Raw genomic sequence first — 14,448 nt, 5'->3', positions numbered from 1 at the left:
ATGAACTTTCTGAAGTCTCCTTGTTGATGATAATAGATGGGCATGGGGCTATAAAGCAGACCAGACATTAAAATATAAAGTGCAGGAATAAGAGTTAGTATCCAATGGGTACATATAATCTAAAAATAAATTCATAAATGAATTCTCCCAAATATATGATTTGTAGCCACAGGCACAGAAATGTTAAGCGTTTTTCCCAAATCCTATCCAAAGAGACTATGTAACAGAAACATAACATGCGGTCTCTAGGGGTACACAACATAAAATATGGAGCATGCTCCACCACATCAGCAATCCTGGTGGTGTAGTGCTGACCCAAGGGCAGCAGTCTGAAGTCACCAGCGCTCCCAGGGAGAAAGATGAGGCTTTCGACACCCGTAACGAGTCAGAGTCTCAGAGTTGCCAGGGGCAGTTCTACCCTGTCTCAGAAGGTTGCTATGGGTCAGAAATGACTTGAGGGCAGTGAGTTCGAGTTTTGCATATGCTCTGCAACAGTGCCAGAAGGTTCCGGTATCTGGTCAAATACGCTGCCACTGATTCCTGCTCAGGCCAAAGAAGAAAACCTGACCAAATTATACAGTTAGTATAAACACCGCCCTCTATGAGAGACGGCGTAATTTACTCAGTTTGACGTCAGCATCCCTTAATATAATTCAACCACTTTGTAGTCAACACAGTGTTCATTTACTAACAAGTCTATTATATTTTGCTGGCTTTCCTGAGAGGTTTCTTAAGCAAAAATCAGTCACTCACCTAGTTCTCCCAGTATGCTTGAGCATGATACATTAGGATCTTTAGCCACACTCTAGTTTCTCAAGTCTTCAAAAACCAAGTTCTCAAAAGTATGGCACTAACTTCTAATAGAAGTAGACTTTGATCAGTCTTGTAGGACATGCTAATAACCCCAGTTCCATGGAGGCACAGGGATCCGGGGCGGATGGCCCCTCAGGACTAGGGGTGAGAGTGGCGATGCTGGGAGGGCATAGGGAGGGTGGGTTGGAAAGGGGGAACCGATTTCAAGGACTTGCATTTGACCGCCTCCCTGGGGGACATACAACAGAAAAGTGGGGAAAGGGAGATGTGGGACAGAGCAAGATATGACAAAATAATTTATAAATTATCAGGGGTTCATGAGGGAGGGGGGAATGGGGAGGGAGGGGAAAAATGCCAGGGGCTTGGGTGGAGAGCAAATGTTTTGAGAATGATGAGGGCAACAAATGTACAAATCTGCTTTACACAATTGATGTATGTATGGATCGAGATGGGTGGTGTATGAGTCCCTAATAAAATGATTTAAAATAAATGAATAAATAAGTAACTAAGTAAAGATCTCCAGTTCCAAAGCTCGCTGAAGAGCCACTTTGATGAGGGCTATTGTTAGATGCCATAAAGTTGGTTCCAACTCAGTGGCCCCACGGGAAAAAGTACAACTGACCCCAGTCCAACTGCTCCTGGTTGCAGTCTTGGCAGAGGCAGAGCGCCTGGTCTCTCTCGCATGGAGCTGTGCTTGCATGGGTGGAAACCACCAGAGTTTCGGTTAGCAGTCAAGAGCACAGTCGTTTGTCCCACAATATGTTTTACTCACCCAAATAATGGCAGAGATACTGACTCGGGAAAACTAGACAAATTTTTTAAAATTGTAAGAAATGTATTTAAACTTTTATGCATAAATAGATGCTCGATCTAATTGGTCTTTTCATAACTTGTAGGGAATGGGAATTATGACCCCAGTAAGGCGCAATGTGGTGAACCCAAAAACGAAGAAAGGCATGATTTATTCATTTATTCAACTACTAAGCACCTACTACATTATAGGTGCTGCAGATACTAAAACAGAAAAATAAGCTAAGTCCCTATTTAAACGATTAATTATCCTACATAGGACACCAGACGGACAGATAAACAAGAAGGCATCACATGCTATAAGAAAAATCCAACAAGGTGGTGCACTAGGGGGTACTGGGAATCAGAGCTAGAGGGGTAGTGGGACCTCTCTGAGCACATGGAATTTAAGCTGAGACCTAGAAGCCATGACCACTCCAGCCATGTAAAGCGCTCAGACAAGCATGTAAGACAGGCCAACACTCATTGAAAGCAGACCTTGGGGTGAGAAAGGAATGAAATAAGTGATGTGTCAGGAGACAGGGATAAGAGAAGAACCAGAGAGCAAACAAGTCTCAAAACATACATTTATTTACAAACTGAGAAAACCTAGACAGTATTTATGAATTGTTGTTAATTTCTTAGGCTCAATAATGGTTACTATTACAAGTTGTCAGAGAGTCGTTAGACACTGAAATACTTGAGGATAAAATTAATGATGTCTGGGTTTGCTCCAAAATTAGTAGTAAGCATACAACCAAAAACTCACCGCTGTGTCAAGTCAATTCTGACTCATCTAGACCCTACAGGGCAGACCGGAACTGCCCCACGGGGCTTCTGAGACTGAGAATCCTTTTGGGAGCAAACAGCTTCATCTCCCTCCTGTGCAACCACTAGTGAGTTTGCACCTCTAGCCTTGCAGTTAACAACCATAGCTCCATAGATGGGGTGTTGGGGTTGGGGTGGGGATTCACTGCCACTGAGTCAATTTCAACTCATAGAAACCCTACATATTACCTGTGTGTTTGCTGGAGGGGAGGGGGTAATTTAAATGAAATAAGATTGGCCATGAAGTGTCAACTGCTAAAGTTGGATGGTGGGTACATGATGGTCCATTATATGATTCTATCTACTTTTGACTGTTTGAAATTTTCTATAATAAATATATTTTTAAAGCATACTTGTTTAAAATATTCGGGAAGGTTTTATTTAGAAATATAAAGGTCTCCCTCACAGGATTTTAAAACTATTCTGTAAGAGACTATGGCTAATACATGACACTATGAATTTTTCAAAACCCCTATAACTGTACGGCACAGGGGTGAAGTTGAACACATGCAATTTAAAAATCAGTTTAGGTGGTCCAGGATTCCAAGATGAAATAGACAATGTGGCAAATGCCCCCTTCCAGAATCATCCTTTCTAGGATTCAGATGCAGCCCTAAATTTCACAAAAGTCTGAGAGCCCTGATACACCTTTGTGTCCATGCCCCCATCCAAGCAAAGGCTGAGAACCACTGACATGCCTCCTTGCCAGCAACTCCCTAGCTGAAAACAGAATTGCTATTGCTCTGAACTTGATCTAGGATCCAACTGCTATTAGATGGCTTTTCGGCAAGGACTACACAAACAAGCAAATAATCACCACCAGCAGCGACTTTCACAACTGTTGGCATAGCACGCTGCGCTCTAAACTGTTAACGACAAAGTCAGCAGTTTGAACCGACTCGACTCACTGTTCCTCAGGAGAATGAAGAGGCTGTCTTTTCCTGTCACAACGTAAAATCTCTGAAACCTAAAAGGAAAAGTCCACCTGGTCCTATAGGATTGCTATGAGTTGGAATAGATTCAACAGCAATTTGGAAGTCCAGAAATAAAATTTGCAAGACATAAAGAAAAAGGGGGTTAAGAAAGGTGGGAAAGTATGCCTAAGTCTCCTGTACAATATCACCTGTTAACCTCAAGCGGACTGTTATTATCTAATGGGCCACTAAGCAAGGAGGGAGGGAGGGAGGGAGGGAGGGAAGGGGGAGAAAGCGAGGAAAGAAAAGCTGTCCGGATGGGGACAGAAGAATTCAACTTCAGAGATACTCAAATGTAGGGGAAATGTCCATCTTATAATCAATGAAATATGGTGCTCAGAAGATTCTTTTAGCTGGGTTCCATCTCAGAGCTACTAAAAAAATTGCTCAGGGTAGGTGTAGGAACCTGGGTTTTGTTTAAATTCCTTAGACGATTCTGGTTAACACTTCAGTAAACTGCTGCAAGAAAGCATGCGCTCAGGGGCCACCCCCTCAGTGACCTCAGCAAATGCTGCCGGTTCCTAGTCTGGCTCTTTTTGTTTCCTGTAAAGAATAGTCAGTACCACCTACATCCCACAGTTGGCTAAATAAAATTGAGCACATGGGAGACTTGTGGGTCCTAACGAGAGGTGCCCACCCTGCTCTGTTTCTAAGAGATCTGTGCACTGTCTACTCCAACATAATCGTGCACAGGAACCAGAATGGGAATTGTGGAATTATTTTCCAGATATATGCTACCATTCAACATTATCATTTGCTGGGCATTGTAAAAACCTATGATTCAATCTGCATTTTATTTAATTCAGCAATATTCACACATGTGCTTTGGCACATAACATTTTAAAGAGTCCTACACCAATGAAAATGATTTAATAAAATATTACTTTGACCTGAAAATGTGTCCGATTTACATCAACAAAAATCACACACATAAAAAGGATTCATTTAAGTGTAGTATACTGTCAGAGCAGCTAATGACTGTTTCATGTCCTAGCTTTTTGTTTTGCTTTTTTCATTTTAGTATCGCTGGCAGTTTGGATTTTTTATTCTTCAGAACAACTGCAGCAAAACCCCAAAGAGCAATACTATGGACTGTCTCAATTCAAGCTGCACAGATACACGTCTCAGCCGGTTCTGAAGACGCTCTCTAAACCCAAACAGCATTTTATGCAGCACCTTCAGAACTGACTAGTCCACTCAGGATGTGACTCATCAGAGAAAGGTTTAGCCATAATTGGATAGAGTTCTCCCACATGTGTAGCATGAAAAAAAAAAACTCAAAACCCACAATCGTGCAAGGCCTCGGTCTTGCTTTTCCAATGAGGAACACATGGGCTCAAATTAATGCTGTGTCAATACCACCAACCCCACCCAAAACTCCCAGAGGGAGGGTTTGCTGCAGAGTGCTAATCCCACCTCTCAGTCCCTCCCCCCTCACCATCTGGGCACTGTGGCAGGTTATGCTGGATGGTGAGGATGCCTTCTCCACCCTCCCTACCATGCACTTGCCCTGAAATTTAAGGAGGCTGAAGAAGGGAGGAATGCAGAGTTCAGCTAATTTTCCTTTTTCTGAACTTCTCCCAAAGGGAAGGATCCTTCAGTTCAGCTGTGCGGGCATGAAACCCTGGTTTCTTCTACGATGGCTCCCTTTTCTTTAACCTTCAGACTTTCCCCACCGAGTCTTCTCTGACTCGCTACACATCCCTCATAAATTCATCCCACCCCTTCAACCACCCTGCGTGACCTGGCTCAGTCCCCAGCTGACCAGCCCATTTCTCAGATCTGCTGTCTCCACCGCCATACCACCCTGCTCAGTGGAGCCCACTTTGTTTTCTGTGCCCACACTTGGCTATGCACTCCTTTCCTAAATTCTTCCACAGCTCTTCATTGCCCATAAAAGTTCAAACTCTCGTCCAACGTGGACTCCCTTGCTCACTTTGTCATCTGCCACTCTGATTTGCCAGTTCTCATCTTGGCCGCAATAGCCCTTTCCTCTCCCTGACTTCACACCCATCTGCTTCTATACTTTATGCCTTTGGACATCTAATTTCCCTGCCTTTTTTCTTGCCTATCAAACCTATCTCTAAAATAAGGCTCTCTCCTTTTCTGGGAGGAATTCCCTACCCTCTTCAAGCTTCTGTCCCCTCCTACCCCCATGGAAAGTAATCACTCTTGGAGCACCTTCCTTACATCAATTAGTAATAAACTCTTGCCTTGGGGCTATAGGCACTGACAGAACTGGTTTCCCCCACAAGATAGAAGAATCTACTCATTGGGAATTGGCGCTTTCTACCACATTTGACTTCAACATTTTTTACAAGATTAATTTGGAAAGCAATGGTATCAACTAGCATGTTTGATTTTAAATGATAAAACAAGAATATGCTTTAATGCATCCTGAGGATGTTTATTTTAACAAAGAAGCAAGTTATCCAAAGTGATTTTCTTTTTTTTTTTCATTTATGGTTTTATTTAGCACAAATAAAACTCGAAAATGGGCCATCTACTCATTTTCTTCACTGCGCAGCCTGGCGTTGGGATTGGTGACTCTGATGGCCAGCTGGGCTGCTCTTTCTACAATGGCTTTGCGATTCTTGGAGGAAACGTTGTGAGCAATCTCTGCACAATACGACTTGTTGCACATCAGCAGCACTTCCAGCTCCTTGACGTTGTGGACCAGAAACTTGCGGAAGCCACTGGGCAGCATGTGCTTGGTTTTCTTGTTGCTCCCATAACCAATGTTGGGCATCAAGATCTGGCCCTTGAATCTTCTCCGAACCCTGTTGTCAATGCCTCTGGGCTTGCGCCAGTTGCGCTTAATCTTGACATAGCGGTCGGACTGGTGCCGGATGAACTTCTTGGTCCTCTTTTTTACAATTTTAGGCTTCACCAAGGGTCTGAGGGCAGCCATGAAGCCTGGGAAAATGAATGTACTACAAACGGTGGGAGATCCCAAAGTGATTTTCTAATGTGGCGGAAGAGTCTATTCTCTTCAATCCCCGAACCTTGCAGATGCGTATCACCATCACCAGGATCAGTGTATACAGACCCCTACCCACCAGCAGCTTATTCCCCACCCTGGGCACTGCCCAGTCACAAACCACTTGCACATGCTCTGGCCCTCCAGGGGTCAGCCCTATGGAAATGACCAATTAGATTGAGACCATGGGTGGATGACGATAATCAGCAAGACCACAAAATAAGCACATGTGGAGTGTGGAGGCAGGCTTGCCCAGGCTAACCCTGGGGTGTTTTGGTTAATCGCAGCCTCCCACCCGACCCCCAGGCTGACAAAGAGACATGTGGATTCTGGACTCAGGCAGGACTGAGTCAAAACCAGGTCTTCTGCTATTCACTGTCCAAAGGACCCCAAAACAGTCCCAGTTGTCGACCCTAACAATAAACAAGAGGACCTGAGAGTGCCAGGAAGCCACATAGAGATGACAAACCCTGGGAGCTTCAGGACAAGTCTCTAGTAGCCGACAAGGTTCAGAAGCAGTTCAAATCACCAGAGAGACAGTAGAAGAAAGGCCTGGCTCTCTGAGGGCACAGCCCTGAAGACCCAATGGGGCTGTTCTACTCTAACACACCAAAGGCTGGTCTAATGCTCAGGCCTAACAATACACCCTTGAAAAAATGTATTCAAGGCAGTTGGGACTCCAGGTACAGCAAAAAAGCTAGTGTTATTTCTGAAGCATGAAGACTGGAAATGGGAGCAGTCAAAGTGTAAAATAGTGGCGCCCAACATCCACATCCCGCCCCAGCTAGGCAACCCAAAGTCCAGCTGCCGCCATACCTATCATCACACTAATGGCAGGCGATGGGTGGTTTCTTCTCTGCAGACACTTGCTCCAAGGACAAGGTAAAGGCCTTGGTACTTAGGATAGTAAAGTCCACCTGGTCACCCTAAGAGAAAGCTGATGGTGCCGGTTATCAAAAGATATAGCATCTGGGGTCTTAAAGGCTTGAAGATAAACAAGCAGCCATCTAGCTCAAAAGCAACAAAGCCCACATGGAAGAACACACCAGCCTGTGTGATCATGTGGTTCCGAAGGGATCAGTTATCAGGCATCAAAGAACAAAAAAATCATATCATTGGTTGTACACCTCCATGATACAATCGCTGAGGACAAACGGGTGCATAAGCAAATGTGGCGAAGAAAGATGATGGTGCCCGACTATCAAAAGAGATAGTGTCTGGGGTCTTAAAGGCTTGAAGGTAAACAAGCGGCCATCTAGCTCAGAAGCAACAAAGCCCACATGGAAGAAGCACACCAGCCTGTGCAATCACGAGGTGTCGAAGGGATCAGGTATAAGGCATCATCAGAAAAAAAAAATCTTACCACAGTGAATGAAGGGGGAAGTGTAGAGTGGAGACCCAAAGCCCATTTGTCCGCCACTGGAGATCCCCTTGCAGAGGGGTCTAGGGGAGATGAGTCAGTTAGGGTGCAATGTAGCACTGATGAAGAATACAGCTTTCCTCCAGTTCCTAAATGCTTCCTTGCCCCCAACTATCAAGATCCAAATTCTACCTTGCAAGACTGGATAGAGCAGAGGATGTACATGGGTGCAGATAAGAGCTGGAGGCACAGGGAATCCAGGGCGGATGATACCTTCAGGACCAGGGGTATGAGGGGTGATACTGGGAAGGTAGAGGGAGTGTGAGTTGGAAAGAGGGAACCGATTATAAGGATCTATATGTGACCTCCTCCCTGGGGGATGGACAACAGAAAAGGGGGTGAAGGGAGACATCGGACAGGGCAAGATATGACTAAATAATAATTTATAAATTATCAAGGGCTCATGAGGGAGAGGGGAGCAAGGAGGGAGGGGGAAAAAAAGAGGACCTGAAAAAAAAAAAGAAAAAAAGAGGACCTGATGCAAAGGGCTTAAGTGGAGAGCAAATCCTTTGACCATGATAAAGCCAAAGAATGTACAGATGGTGCTTCACACAACTGATATATGTATGGATTGTGATAAGAGTTATATGAATCCCTAATAAAATGTTTTAAAATATATATTTTAAAATACATATATAGCTTGGAGAGAGGTGGAGTTATTACATACAAAAGATGTGATATAAAATGGAAACAGAACCGAAATCAGTCCTGAAAATGTTAAACATGACACTTTTCAAAATGAAAGACTGAAAGGGAAAAGTGCAAAAAAAGCTGATGGAGCCCGGCTATCAAAAGATACAGCATCTAGGGGCTTGAAGGTAAACAAGTGGCCATCTGGCTCAGAAGCAACAAAGCCCACATGGAAGAAGCACACCAGCCTGTGTGATCACGAGGTGCCAAAGGAATCAGTTATCAGGCATCAAAGAACAAAAAAATCATATCATTACACACTCACCTCCCAGATACGATCACTGAAGACAAATGCGTGCATAAGCAAATGTGGTGAAGAAAGCTGACGGTGCCCAGCTATCAAAAGTTATAGTGTCTGGGGTCCAAGGCTTGCAGGGTAACAAGCAGCCATTTAGCTCAGAAGCAACAAAGCCCACATGAAAAAAGCACACCAGCCTGTGCGATCATGAGGTGTGGAAGGGATGAGGTATCCGGCATCAAAGAACAAAACATCATATCTTTGTGAATGAGGGGGAGTACAGAGTGGGGACCCAAAGCCCATCTGTAGGCAACTGGACACCCCCTTACGGAAGGGCTGCTTGGAGACCAGTCAGTCAGGGTGCAGTGTAGCAACAATGAAACATACAACTTTCCTCTAGTTCCTAAATGCTTCCTCCTCCACCCCCACCATCATGATCTCAATACTACCTTACAAATCTGGCTAGACCAGAGAATGCACACTGGTACAGATAGGAACTGGAAACACATGGAATCCAAGGCGGATGATCTCTTCAGGACCAGTAGTGAAAGTGGTGTTACCGGGCGGGTAGGGTAGAAAGAGGGAACAGATTATAAGGATCTACATATAGCCTCCTCCCTGAGGGACAGACACCAGAGAGGTGGGTGAGGGGAGTCGTTGGACAGTGTAAGATTTGACAAAATAATAATTTGTAAATTATCAAGGGTTCATGATGGAGGGGGTAGTGGGGAGGGAGGGGAGAAATGAAGAACTTACGTGAAGAGCGAATGTTTTGAGGATGAGGGTAACGAATATACAAATGTACTTTATACAATTGATGTATGTATGGAATGTGATAAGAGTTGTATGGGTCCCCAATAAAATGATTTTTAAATTTTTTAAAAAGGGAAAAGTGCAAAATCGTGCCCCCCTCTCCAGGAATAAACTGAAAGAATAATCCCAGGGGAGTCAGCAACCAAACTAACAGAAGAAAGAGCAGGGAAAAAATGAAGGATAGGAAATTGTAAAATCACAGAAATTTCTGGAAACTGAAAAATACAAGTCTCTTGGTTTAATAGGCCCATTAAGCCAGGAATGGGGGATAGAGGGAGAAACCACGCAAATTTCAGAATGCCAGAGAAAAGGACAGGACGGCTCCTGCTGTTAGCTGCTGCCATGTCAACTTGTACCACAAACAACAGGAATGAGTCACTGTAATCTATACTTTCCATTGGCTGGCTTTCTGGAAGTAGGTCACCAAGCCTATCTTCCTAGTCTGTCTCAGGCTGGCAGCTCCGCTGAAGGCTGTTCAGGACCACTGCATCACACACCCTCTCCTAAGGAGAGACGGGTACGGATGTGCTGCAGATGCGCTAGTTGGTAACTGAACCCAGGTCTTCTACCCGAAAGGTGAAAATTCTACCAGAAACCATTACTGTCCCTGAAAGCACCCTAAGCCTCAATAACAACTGTATAAAAGGAAGTGTGTGTGGGGGGGGGGGGGGAGAATGGCTTTGGATTTTTCATCAAAATTTTATGAAAATACATTATTCTCACCTTAATATTGGAAATACAACCAAGCCATCTATAAAGTAAAAAGATAAGATAGATATCTTCAGAGATACAATATAATGTATCAATCATTCTTTCTTAGGAAGCTACTGAGGATAGATTTCATCAAAATAAAGAAGTAAATCAAGAAAACAGAAGACAGGCGATCCATGAATAGTCTCCTAGGCAGGAGGAGGAAAGAAGACAAAAATTCCTGGAAAAACAACTCAACTGTCCAGATGAGAGCCAACTGGAAGGAAGGCTTCCAAGTGAGGAGTCTCCACGTGGAGTTGACCAACGATTTGATGCGTTGGATGAAATGTATGAAAGACTATTGATATATCTATGGAGACATGTGAGGGGCTGTAGCCAATTAAAACATTTAAGGTAACTGTTTATTCTCAGAAAAACAGAAAATGCATGAGCAGCATTAACATAACCATAGGTTTCTATTTATTTAAAATAAATGTATACATAATAATGTGAACACTGCTGCTTTTACAAAAAAAATTGGTAACAATGTTGGTGTGGGAATGAGAAGAGGATCAGCATTCAATGATTTTACTAAGAAGGGAAATGACTACGTGGTTTTAGAAACATGAAAGAAAAAGAAGGGTTGAAACTTTATCCAATAGAGCCTGGGAGACACAAAGGTCAAAAGCGGGAGACCGTTTGTGTTTTAAGTTTTTTTTCTGTATCACACATTTTGAAGCATTAATGTGATTATAACAACTTATTTTCAGATTGTGGGCATTCAGTCCATGTCAATTTCATTTCTAAGTTTCTGGCTTATAATTAATGCATTTTATTTTAGAAACATTATAAAATGATGGTTGGTCTTCCACATCAGCTTTCAGAAAGGATTTACCCTATATGACACAGAAATATGGTGCAGAAGTACTATTTCTTACACATCCTAGCGGCTTCTGTGGGAAGTTGGATTTTGAGCACTCCTGATATACTTCTCAACCATATTCAGCAGCTTTCCCCCATTCACAAGCAGCCAAGGAAATCCTTTAAAGGCAGAGCATGTGGGGGCCAGGGGTGGGGGGGGACCTGGATCTGGCGAGATGAATTTGCATTAGAGAAGTGCCTCCTGCCTCAGAGGTGGGAGGTGACCAAAGCTCTCTCCCTTCCCATGATTCCTGGCTAGAAACTATATGTTCATAATTCAAAGGCTTCTTCTAAGAATATTGCTTAGAAAATTAGTTCTCAGTCTACCTCTAAATGAGGTATATATACATGTGCAAATCACTGCCATCAAGTCAATTTAACTCACAGTGATCCTGTAGGACAGGGTAGAATGCCCTTGTGGTTTTCCAAGACTGTGACTCTTTATGGGAGTAGAAAGCCTCCTCTTTTTCCCACGATGTGTATGTGTGTGTGTGTATACATATATATGTGTACATATGTATGTAATTTCAAGTACTAATTAATTTTCCACCATGTTATAAACAAACTTCTATATACATAAGAATTTCCATTCTTTAAAGAAAACTTTGCCATCTACATTAACACTACGTTTAATTTTTTTTAAAAGACTGTTACCTAAATCTTGCCTTCCACGTCTCTAAAATGAGGCAATGATGCTGATTTCGCTGGCTCACAGAATAGAGGAAATAATCAAAGTTAAGCACTTAGGGGCAGATTCTGCTCTGCCCGATCTGGTTCTCTATCAAACACAACAGTCTATTTCACTCCCACTTGGGTCCCCCGGAAGAACGCGGATGGCACCCTGGGTAAACTGGCAGTTCGCAGAAAGTTCAGTGGTTCAAATCCACCCACTGCTCTTCTTTCTACAGCCATGGAAACCTCACGTGGCAGACTCTACTTTGTCCTATGCAGTCGCTATGAGTCAGAATTTGACTACCCGGCAATGGGTGTGCTGAAAAGGGCAAAGAACTGAAACATGTACACAATATCTCAAATTATATAAATGCTTTTAGCCCAAAGATCTTTACGAAACCACGCATAATAACCTTTTTAAATTATATGTGCTATGAGTTGATTTACAAGCATTCATTATGTTCCAAGACTTTTAAAAGGGGATTAAGAACTGTGCTACATTATAAAAACATAGCATTCTACTTCGTCAAAAGAATAGAAAGCTATATATGCAACAATATCAAAACAGTCTGCTAAAAGCAATTCCATTTCAACACTGAGTCGATGGCAACAGGCCTCATGAAATTCCTTTAAAACAGAGACTGACGTGGATGCTTGAGAGACTAATTCCTTGCCCCTCCATCACTCAGATGCACCACTACCTGAGAGAAATCAGGAGGCTGCAATGCACAAAAGAAAGCCAGGGCAGAAAAGCCTAGGGATCTAGCTGCAACCAACAAAAACTTCCCTTTGGGGGCCATTTCTGTCAGTCCATCCTCTTAAGGAGTCATTTCCGGAATCCACAAAGTCCCAACATGAGGACACCATTATTTTTCAAATCCATTCCCCCCAAATGACAAAGCTAATTAAGAAGACCAGAACCACCAACTGACCTACAGCCAATTCTCCTTTCCCTTCAAGTTATTCAAATTGGGCGAATGGCCCAGAACAACAGGATCACACCAAACTCCAAGACAGGGAGAATCAAAAACTCATAGAAGCGAAAAAGCCGGTTATCTCATGATTCATTCACAATTTTAAAATATGCTTCTCGGTTCCAAGATGTAAGGGCTCCTGCCACAGATGGAAGGCTTTTTTTTTTTTAAGGGATGATCAGCGTGGTCTGCGACAGGCCTTTGCTGGGTATCAAAACCAAAGTCAAGGGTTTGCAGAGTCAGTCCAAAGCGCTTTACTCAACGCCAACGCCAGGACCCTGGGGTGACACGCGCAGGAAGGTGGAAGAAACTTTGCGCAGGCACGGGGGAGGAAAAGTGGCAGGGCGCTTGGCTCTCGGGAATAATGGGAAGGGCTGGCGGGGCTGCGCGGAGGATGAAGGGAGGAACGGGGGGTTCCCGCCGCGGCGGCCGAGGGATCCCCGCGGAGGCCGGACAGCGAGGGGGAAGGACGGGGCGCGAAGGCTGCGCGGGGCGGGCGGGCGGGGGCCGGCAGCGACCACACCTCCCGGCCAGCACGGCAGGCAGGCAGGCAGGCCGGCCGGCCGGCGGAGGCCGGGGCCCGGAGGCGCGCCCGGGCGCGGGGGCGGGGAGGGGGCTCGTGGGCGCGCGGGGAGCGCAGACCCCGCCGGCGGCGGCCGGAAGCTGCCGGGCCGGGCCCGACCTGCCGCCCCCGCCGAGTTGGCCCCACTCACCGAGGAGCCGGCGCACCTCGTCCTCGCTCAGGTAGAGGCTCACGCTGGGCCCCGCGGCCGCGGCCGGCAGCGCCGGAGGCCGCGGGGCCGGGGCGGCAGCGCCGGGCGCGGGCAGCAGCGGCAGCAGCGCGAGCAGGAGCAGCAGCGGTGGCGGCGGCGGCGGCGGCGGGGCCCTCAGGCCGCTGCTCCCCGGGGGGAGGCGGCCCCGGCCCGGCGGCCCGGGTCGCACCATCCCGCGCACTGCCACCACCGCCGCCGCCCAGGAGAAATGTCGGCCACCCGCCGCGCCGCCGCCGCCCACCCCCGGCCCCGAGCCCCTCACAGCCCCGAGCCGGGGGCGGCCGCCCAGCTCATCGCGCCGCCGGCCCGTGGCAGCCGGCCGCCGCTTCAGACCGCCGGAGCGCGCCGCCGCCGCCGCCTTCCCGGCGGCATCGTCCACGGCGGAGGGGGGGGGGAGGCTCCCGGGGGCGCGCCCGTGCGCGTCGCCGTCGCCCTCGAGCGCGCGCACGCACGCCTTGCTCACTCCTTGTGGGCCGGAACCGAGCGACCTCTCCTGTCGGTGCGCTGTTATTTTTAAGCGCCTTCCCGGGTGGCAGAGGGGCTCCGCGGTCACCCTCTGTAAGAGTCCCCGCCCCCTCGTTGTCAACATCGTCTGTTTACTTGTCCATTGTTTCCACCCTGGTGCAGCCCCGTGGGCACCCCAGATCGACAGCAATGGTTGGATGGCAACGCTCTGGTTGGGAGCAGAAAGAACAAACAAACAAACAAAAACGGGCTTTTTTTTTTGTTTGATCAGAAAATGAAGACAAGTCGCTAGCTCCCATTAGCTCATTACTTGGAGATCAATCTTTAACATGCCCGTGCCTTTTCTCATGGCTATATGCTGGAACATTTCCAAAAAACTGATACTCAGCAAACTTTCCTAACCTTGTT

The 14,448-nt window shown here is 46.0% G+C and overlaps 2 protein-coding genes across 3 annotated transcripts in view; both read right to left on the bottom strand.

The window, feature by feature from the left end:
- RYK (receptor like tyrosine kinase) overlaps window positions 1-13,880 on the bottom strand; it is a 108,317-nt gene extending 94,437 nt beyond the window's left edge. For both annotated transcript variants that reach the window (XM_075546904.1, XM_075546905.1), the window contains exon 1: window positions 13,516-13,880. In XM_075546904.1, coding sequence (XP_075403019.1) covers window positions 13,516-13,747 — 232 coding nt within the window. In that variant the 5' untranslated portion in view covers window positions 13,748-13,880. The remainder of the gene's footprint in view (window positions 1-13,515) is intronic.
- LOC142445247 (large ribosomal subunit protein eL32) lies at window positions 5,846-6,335 on the bottom strand. Its single transcript, XM_075546903.1, has one exon. The coding sequence runs from the start codon at window positions 6,313-6,315 to the stop codon at window positions 5,908-5,910; it is 408 nt and encodes a 135-aa protein (XP_075403018.1). The 5' UTR covers window positions 6,316-6,335; the 3' UTR covers window positions 5,846-5,907.
- Window positions 13,881-14,448: the final 568 nt, after the last annotated feature.

Source organism: Tenrec ecaudatus, chromosome 4, assembly GCF_050624435.1.
Source record: "Tenrec ecaudatus isolate mTenEca1 chromosome 4, mTenEca1.hap1, whole genome shotgun sequence".
NCBI classification, from domain to species: Eukaryota; Metazoa; Chordata; class Mammalia; order Afrosoricida; family Tenrecidae; genus Tenrec; species Tenrec ecaudatus.
Note: the sequence above shows the minus strand (reverse complement) of the source record. Positions and strands in the feature narration are given on the sequence as shown.